Source organism: Amborella trichopoda, chromosome 2 (assembly GCF_054954075.1).
Source record: "Amborella trichopoda isolate Santa Cruz 75 chromosome 2, AtrichopodaSantaCruz75HAP2 v2.0, whole genome shotgun sequence".
Lineage (NCBI taxonomy): Eukaryota > Viridiplantae > Streptophyta > Magnoliopsida > Amborellales > Amborellaceae > Amborella > Amborella trichopoda.
In genome coordinates, this window is record NC_142337.1 from 1,585,848 (window position 1) to 1,594,937 (window position 9,090).

General features: G+C 38.6%; 1 protein-coding gene across 6 annotated transcripts; it reads right to left on the reverse strand.

The window, feature by feature from the left end:
* Positions 1-25: 25 nt before the first annotated feature.
* On the reverse strand, positions 26-9,090 carry INT2 (inositol transporter 2). Of its 6 annotated transcripts, none has more exons than XR_016048817.1 (7): positions 8,899-9,090; positions 8,234-8,374; positions 7,665-7,735; positions 4,034-4,369; positions 3,246-3,353; positions 1,636-2,452; positions 26-844 (listed from the first exon to the last, which is right to left on the reverse strand). XR_016048817.1 is itself a non-coding variant. In XM_006836297.4 (7 exons), exons 2-7 carry the CDS (start codon positions 8,367-8,369, stop codon positions 365-367), a joined length of 1,731 nt encoding a protein of 576 aa, XP_006836360.2. In that variant the 5' UTR covers positions 8,370-8,374; positions 8,899-9,090; the 3' UTR covers positions 26-364. The 6 variants fall into 6 exon arrangements, 3 of the variants coding, with proteins under 3 accessions (XP_006836360.2, XP_011620776.2, XP_020518626.2); XR_016048818.1 differs by having other exon boundaries at positions 8,234-8,385; XR_016048816.1 differs by having other exon boundaries at positions 8,234-8,465.

Here is a 9,090-nt window from a genome sequence, read left to right on the forward strand (position 1 = left end):
CTCATGCATGTGTGCCCATGAGTCAGAACACAAACCTGTTGGTTTTCCCCCTTTCTGATTGAGCAAACTGTACTGGACTACATCTTGATCATATTATAAGATACTATTTGGCTGCCAAAACTAGCAGGGTTTAAGTTACATTGTCACCCAATGCACACACACTGTAAAGCACTTCTGACCAAGGAGAACTTCAAAAAACACCAAAGGTAATTCTTGAGCCTGAACCACCCATTTCAATTGATCTACGAAATCACATTGCCTTGCACCGTGTGAATCCTCAACATAACATAATGCGTTCACTGCATACAACCCCCACCCAAAAACCACCACCACCACCACCCCCTTCCCCTTCTCAAGGTCATCTTTAGTTCTTCTCAATCTGAGCTGATCTCTTCTTTCGAAATTTCAACTGGGACGCTAACGATCTCTTCTCAAGCATCTTCTCCACCTCTTCAATTGGCAGTCCCTTTGTCTCAGGCACACAAACTATCACAAAAATAAGTGCGATAACTGACATCACACCGAAAATCAGGAATGTAAATGAAGTTCCAATGGCCTCAGTTAGAGATAAGAAAGATTGTGCCACGATTAAGTTAGAGATCCAGTTCGCCATGGCTGCTATTCCACCACAAACCCCTCTAAATCTCAGAGGATAGATCTCAGAGTTCACGATCCAAGGAACAGTGCCCATGCCTGGGGAGAAGAAGATAATGTAGAGAGCGAGACCGATCAGTGCGAGCCACCCGTATGGGCTGGGGCAACCCCTTGTGTACCATAGCCGGTGTTGGGAGTGGCATAGATTCCCTACAGTGTTGTTTGATAATAAGCATGCACCAGGGAAAAGCTGCGAAAAGAGGATTATTAGAAGAGGCAAGGAGATATCAAAAGATCAGTGTCTGTGTCTGCAGAGGGAAATCCACATACATTTATAAACAAAAAGAGAAATTTCAGTTTTGAAATTGAAAGAAAGAGGAAAACAATGAACTGTGGCTTCATTGTAGAGGCATAACTGTGACTTTGATCAAGGCCTTCGGCCTAGGCCACAAACTGTACGTGTCCTTATACACACAAAAATGGATGGAAGTAAACACATGTAAACCAAAATGAACATCGCTTAAGGACGCTCATGCGTGCACGCACACACTAAAATATGTATTTGCAAACTTTGTGAATATACACACACCAATTATAGATACCTACAAACTCATATACACAGACTGGATCTGTTTGGAGCCTCTTGTTGTGCGCATTCGTGTGTGTACATACTCATACGACATGTATAGCATGTATCCTCAGAAGCATGATTATATGTGAAAACACAGACACATGTATAAATACGCACACCAACGAACCAGACACATTTGTTGACTTACAAGACATGGACACATAGATTGGACATCCATATCATTACATGTTTGCTATGTGGACACATGAGTTCCCAAATTGGACAAAGCAAGCACGTGTGTCTTTTTAGTAAGACACACATGGACGCATGTATTAATTGGGAAAAGGTTATGATGATGATGACATAGGTGCATGTATTCCATGAATTGGATATGCATGTCTTTAATTTGGACCTACATGTTTTATTTTTATATTCTATTATTAATTATATATTTGAATATAAATACGTACATATTTCAGAGTCTGGATGTGCTACGCTGGACTTGGCAAAATGTAGGTAGGTGCACCGGATTCTTCAAACAGAGTCAACACCGATTCTCGTATCCATGTCATTGTGACATAGGGGCGTGTGTGCACACACACAAATCTAGTCATATAATTTAAGGAGTGCAAGAAAAACAGCCCATTTTTCAAATTTAAGCAAAAAAGAGGAGACGAAGAAAATCACCTTATTTTGGCCTGAAGCACAAAAACCACAAGCTGGTGATGAAGCCTTCAAGCACTTCGTACAGTCCCACGAGCTTGTTGTCGCTGACTGATAATCAGGGCACACATATCCCGCAAACTTCATTGTTTCGGGACTGCTGACCTTTGGTGAATGTGTCGTGGTCTCATGAAAGACAGCAGATAAAAGTCCCAAAGACAGAATCACCCCTGCTAAACTGATAACCAGAAGCTTTTTCCTTCCTGTTCTATCTATGAAGTATATACTGACAATTGACCCAAATGCATTGAGGCCAGATGTGATGAGAGATAGTAAGAGAGCAGTCCGGTTTGATGCAAATCCAGCGAATTGGACTATGGTTGGACTATAGTACATCACTGTGTTAATTCCCACAAATTGCTGGAAAATTTGAAGCCCAACACCTGCAACCAGTCCTCTTCTCACTGTTTTGGTTTTGAAGAGCTTTAAGAAGTTGATCTTTTCAGAGGACCCCTCTTCTTTTATCTCTGTTTCGACAGATTCCTTCAGTGCTTCCACCTCGGCCTCTAACTCATGGGGTGCATATATCTTTTTCAGTATGTTAATGGCCTCGTCTTCCCGACCCTGCAAACCAGTGTGTGCATGAGAGAGAGAGAGAGAGAGAGAGAGAGAGAGAATGTGTGTTAAAGTACTAGAGAGCATGTGTGTGTTAAAAGTACTGCATAGAACGAACTTTGGAGCTGATAAAACACTGAATGCTTCATTAAAATGGAAGTTTCAGAACATTTTATTAGTGGCAAGAGAGGCAAGCTTTAGATGTTGGGCGGGTTAGACTTTATGGTGTTAATAGCTCAGGCTCAAATTCACCAGGGTCTTGAGCCCGAGTCAGAGGCCAACTCCGCCGAGTAGGACTGCCTAACTAGGCCCAGTCTCAAAAGAAAAATAACATAAAAACAAGGACTTGAGTCGAATTCCCGAATACACCACCCAGCCGAGGCCGAGCCCGAGTCACTGTTTTTCAAAACACTGGTTAGAAATGCATGCTTAGATGCGCATACATGCATGCTTAGATGTATGCACATAAACATTGTATAAGCAAAGAAAACATCAGATCAGACAAATTCATTGATGTGCAAGGCACATGCAAACACATACATGGCTGGAGAAAAATACCAATCAACCTAACCACATGCATGTGCACATATACGTACATGCTGTCATTTGTCATAGTGACAGATCATGCATATCTGCATCATTTAAAGTGTCACATGCAATTGAGAAAAAATAAAAGAAATTAACTCCACTAATCTGTTTATATTCGTAAGATAGAACATGCATTTATATTATAAACATAGATAAATGTATACAAGAAGTGACATGAAAATAGCTAAATTCGAAGGCGAAAAGGGATCATCACCTTTCTGTACAACCATCGAGGAGATTCGGGGAGAAACAACATCAACCCAAATTGAACAAGTGGCGGAATACCTGCAACTCCAAGCATCCATCTCCACGTTCCATGTGTCTAAAACAAATTCAAACCATCATGTATACATGGATACATGAATACATAGACACGTACATGTATCTAAATGAAGACATATAGATCATTCTACCTTCTCTGATATAAAAAGGAATGGCAATGGAGATACATTCATTACACGGCCACATATGTGATTCAAACTTCCCACATACACATGAATACATGCATTCTTTCATTCGTTGGGTCATCACTGTCTAATGAATTGATGGATGACTGAGAGTGTACGGGACCGATCATAACAAAGCATGGCTTCTCTGGCAATCAAACTCCATCATGTCAGTTGAAGGTGATGACCCAATGGAACTATGGTTTTTTCCCATAGTCTATTGGACTATGGCATACCGTCCCATTTAATTCACACATGCCCATCTAACATGCATGCACATGTATCCTATGAGCATAGACACATAGACATACATATAGATCCATGTATAGAAGCATGCACATGCATAAGCAAATAAAGAGTACACACACATGTACTTAGCATGAGATACATAGGCAAACACGCATGCATGAGAGGCATGCATGGACTGCACATATAAAAACTTATATGCATAGATGTATAGATATGGATATATTCATGGACCAATACATGAACACAAGCATATTTACACGGATGGATACATACGTGCATACATACCTACATACATACATGGACGTACCTTAGTGAAGGCAAGATTGATGAGGTATGATAAGAATTGGCCTCCAGTTATGAGGAATCCATTGGTGCTTACAAGAGCCCCCCTAATTTTGGCCGGAGAAGCCTCGGATATATAAAGCGGCGCAGTCATGGATGCCATGCCCACACCGAGGCCCACAAAAATGCGGCCCACGATAAGAAGTGCAGGGCCTGGTGCAGAGGCCATGATCACAGCCCCCACAAAGAAGAGGAAATCAGCGGTCAAGATTGAAGTCCTACGGCCGAAGCGGTCGTTCATCCACCCTCCTATCGCTGCCCCTATGATTGCCCCCGCCACCGCCATGCTCACTATAGCCCCCTATTGTTGTTGCTCACAAATATGTAAATTAGTTATTCAAGAATGAGAATAATATTAATGATCACAATAATAATAATAAAGGCAACAACAACGATAACAACAACAATTAGTAATAGTAATTATTAATAATAATTCAATTTTTTTAGATATCTGAACCAAATTTAATAGTAATCCTTTGAGATCAGACACATGGGTGTGGGAGGGTCTCATAGGATCATTACTCTAATAATAAATATGATGAAAATAGCAACAATGACAACAACAACATGATAAATAATATTAGGATTTGTATAAAATGTTAGTACTTAGGTTTCCTACAGTTCTCTTGCACCTCCCCAGCCGTCCATTGTTAACCAATGACGGCTAAGGTGAGTCATTCTCTACTCTAGTCTGTAAAAAATTTTCGTTGTGCTTTGAGCAAAGGAAAACACATTCCAACCGGTCATTATTGACATCAGAGGGCTAAGGAGATCCTAGCACATTATAGCAAACCCAAGATGCTTGCATTGAATACTTTACCATGATTGTAATTGTATTACCACTCAGTTATAATTAGTTGTAGCACAAGTAGCAGAAATAGTAATAGATGCTAGAGGGTGCTACTATCTTATGACCCTAGTAATCCTAAGTGTCACAATGTCCAATCAATATGTGGGTGAATGGTGATGGAAAAATAGGGGGATTTAACACCCTGGGTCCCACTATCTGCATCACCATTCACTCCTTAATTGGATGGGGATAACATTTATGACCATAGATGTGGCCATCTAGGTCATTGTATACTTTCTCAAAGTGTAATGTAGTTTGCACATAAACTACGAAGAGAAAAACTCAAAAACTAAGCCTTTGTAATAGAAAAATGTGGAATGTTCAGTAGGGTATAAAGCAGTGAAGTTCTATAGTAAGTTAGGTATGCTCTCCACTGTCAAATTTTGATCTCCTGGCACTATTTTATTTTTATTTATTTTTATAAGTTATTAAGGCTTTAGATTTGTACCTACTTTTGATAAGGTATACCTAATAAAATTATGAAAAAATAATTTTTATAAAATAAAATTATCAAAAATATCTTTGTAAATTTTGAGAATATTTTGTTTTTTTTTTTTTTTATTAAGTACACCCTATCAAATTGGATAAACCAGAAATTTCATGTAAAAAATAGTTTATAAAGCAACATATGATATAAATTATGAGCCGTCTGATCTTGACCTAATTGATGGCACCATTAGGTTGCAACCTACCTGTATCTTTTTCTTTCAACATGAATCTTTCCCTGTGGGTGAGTGACCTCCCCCACCGATGATTGGATCTGTGACCGGATGATCCCCACCATCCAATGTGCACATTGCATATCGGATGGGAGATCAGGCTAGCTACCGATCCAATGATAGGCGTCAGCCTTCCCTCGCATTTGGTGCCCAAATAAAGGCACTACCATAAAAAATTAATGAGTACATGTGTGTAGCATACTCTAGTAGGATCACACTGCACACTTACTCCCTCGAGCAAAGAACTATTTAGCAGGATTTTATCAATCTCAAATTTTGGTATTCACTAAAGTATCATCAATTGAGTATTAAAAAAAAAAGGTTTTCTGTTCTTGTAATCGTCTTAATGGTTGGTTGCTCTCTACTCAATTAAGATGCTATTTTCTCCGGCACATATAGTGTTAATAATTCCTTTTTTTTGTATTTTTTATTTTTATAAGTCGGTACTTATATAAAAGGAGGTTACATCCCCAAATTTCCAAGTCCTAATAATATACTCCTACATAGGATTCGACCAGAGGGAATAAATAGATGGATATGCTCACGTGGGAACATACAAGCCTTTCTTTTGGTGGAACCAATATTATTGAAAGGAAAATATGATGAGACCATTTTTATGTTTGGTAAGTGGAGTTCACAATGGGGCAGTAATTTTATGTGATCGTCGCATAATAATGAAGATGAAAGACAAGTTTTATATAACAGTTGTGAGGGTAGCTTTGATTTATGAGACTGAATATTGGGTAGACAAAAAACAATATATTTCTAGAGTAAGTGTAGCGGAGATGAGGATTTTGATTTGGATGAATGACAAAATAAGAAGGGATAAAATTCGAAATGAATTCAATTGAAAAAATTTAGATGTAGCACCAATAGGCGATAAGATAATGAGAGAGAGTAAACTTAATTGGGCTAGGCATATGTGGTGCTCACCAATTACAATACATGTTAAGAGGTATGAGCTAGTTCAAATGGAAGTTAAAGGACAAAAGGTAAGTCCAAAAGATCGTGGTTGAAAGTAGTTTAGAAAATATGCGGACTTCTAGCGTCTGTAGGGGTATAGCCTTTAATAGAGCATAATGATAGACCAATATTTGTAGCATAATCTAATTAATTGGAAAAGACTATGATGATGATGAGTTTAACATAAAAGTCACAATTAATCTTGGCCATTAGATGTGAAGTTGGGCAGTTGCATCTATTCCATTGACTAAGCTCTAAATTGAAAAATCTTTTTCTTAAGAAAAAAATTCATAACATATTCAAACAATTACATTTCACACTAGATATTATTAGCAGTTGAGACCTCCATTAGTATGGCCTTTATCTAGCGTTGTGGTGGTAGCTTCCCACACCCTAGTCAGTGCTTTTCATTCCTAATTATATCACTCCGGTAAAAAATAACTAACTCTTAAACTATTTGAAAAAATAATAGGCGAGAGAGAGATATTTCTTTTGAGAGAGAGAGCAATTTTTCTTAGTTTTATTTTCTTTTTAGAGAGAGAGAGAGAGCAACTTTTATGAGTTTTATTTTCTTTTTAATCTCAACTCTCTACCTACCATTAAGAGAGAGAGAGCCGTTTTCTCGAAAGGACACAGTTTCTATGAGTCTATGTAGAAATGAGACCGCGACACCTCAAACTTGTCTATGAGAGAGAGACGTCAGTTGGCCAAATACTTGAAGCTTCAAGAGAGATTTCTTCATAGGATCAAACACATGAATTTTCACCATTGATGTGTGTACTAGAGAGAGAGCAACCACCTAAAGCTTCTCGTTCTTGTTTGTTAGAGAGAGAGAGAGACTGTGTATTTTAGAGAGTTTTCAGTATACCAAACACCTGTAGCTTCAAGAAAGAGAGAGAGAGAGAGAGTGTTTTAGACACAGTTTTCATTAGACCAAACACCTGAAGCTTCAAGAGAGAGAGAGAGAGACTGTGTGTTTTAGAGAGAGAGAGAGAGCAACGACCTAAAGCTGCTCATTGATGTGTTTGTTTGTTAGAGAGAGAGGGAGGGAGGAGAGTAGTAACCTGCAAAACCGTCTCCTTGTCAACAGACTTAAAATCATCCCGAATATACAAGAGTGCACCTGAAATAACACCTGCAAAACACCAAAAAGAAAAACACTCAATCTCCATCTTAAAAAAAGACTGAAAACTCTCTCTCTCTCTCTAAAAAAAGATCCCCATTTTTTCAAGCAACCCTGTAATTTTAAAAAACCAGCCCAATTTCAACCAATTACGCATTCATATCAATGATACAGCTGACCCAACCTCCTCTATCAATCCCCAAAACCAGAGTTTCATCAAAAGGAATATTTCTAATCCTGATTTCCATTTCTCTTTCTTCCCCTTTCATTTTAACTCCAAATCTTTCAAATTTAGAGAAGAAGTACCAGACCCATAACCAGATTTCACTGCAAATATAAATGAAGCTCTCTCTCTCTGACATTCTTTTTGAGAGTCAAGATTTATCAGTCCCATAACCAGAACTTCATAAGAACTAAGAAGCATAGATAAACTTTAACCCCAACTTCAACGTTCTCTCTCTCTAAGTCGTTATCTTGAATTGAATTTCTTAGAAATCGATCAGGACATACCTGTGTCATAGCCAAAGAGCAAGCCACCAATGCCTGCTGAAAAAGCAAGGCGAAGAACATAGGGATTCCTCCAAGCTAGAGAGAAGCAATCTCTGAAAGCTGATGCATCGGTTCCCGGATGAATCCCACCTTCCATGGCCTCTAAACTCAAACTTCAAAGAATGAGAATAAAGGGAACTCAAAAATAAAGAAACTAGCAGCCTTTTGGAGAGTACCCATAGAACAAAATAAGCTGGAGATGAGTGAGAAACAGAGTAAATGATACTGAGCACTCTCTCTCTCTCTCTCTCTCTCTAACTCAATAATCAAAGCATAAGAACCGATAAAAAAATTGAGGATTGAAAAAAAAAAAGGTACAAAAAAGGGTTTTCTCGAATTGCCCATTGAAGACAGTAAGCTGGAAACAAGAGAAACAGAGTAAATGCTCTCTCTTTCTAACCCAATAATAAAAATAATAAAAATCGATGCAAACATCGAAATTTAGGAAAAGAGGGTTTTTGGGGAGAATCCAGTAAACAGCATGAGTTGGAGATGAGAGAAACAAAGAACATATACTTGTACCTACTTTCTCTCTCTAAAAAAAATGAAACGAAAAGGAGAAAACAGGGATCCTGAGTAGAACCCATTGGAGACAACAAGCTTGAGATGACAGAGAAACAGAATACATGTTTGTAAGAGCTTCCCACTTCAAAATCTTCACTTCTCTCTTCCTCTTTCTCTCTCTAGAAATGCTTCTGTTGGGTGCTTTCCATTCGAGACTCACGCGTCTCACTCTTCGCTCTCCATTTGAACTCCACCATTCCAGAGTTCTCACTCTTACTGTCTCTCTCTACAGCTCCAGTTTCTCTTACTTTCTC

What these genes read in the sequence shown, in the direction of transcription:
- INT2 (XM_006836297.4), bottom strand. Translation starts at nt 8,369, where the DNA reads ATGGAAGGTGGGATTCATCCGGGAACCGATGCATCAGCTTTCAGAGAT. An exon ending in ACAAGGAGACGGTTTTGCAG is followed by an intron (nt 4,370 to 7,664) that starts GTTACTACTCTC and finishes CAACAACAATAG; the next exon opens with GGGGCTATAGTGAGCATGGC. An exon ending in TCAATCTTGCCTTCACTAAG is followed by an intron (nt 3,354 to 4,033) that starts GTACGTCCATGT and finishes AATTTGTTTTAG; the next exon opens with ACACATGGAACGTGGAGATG.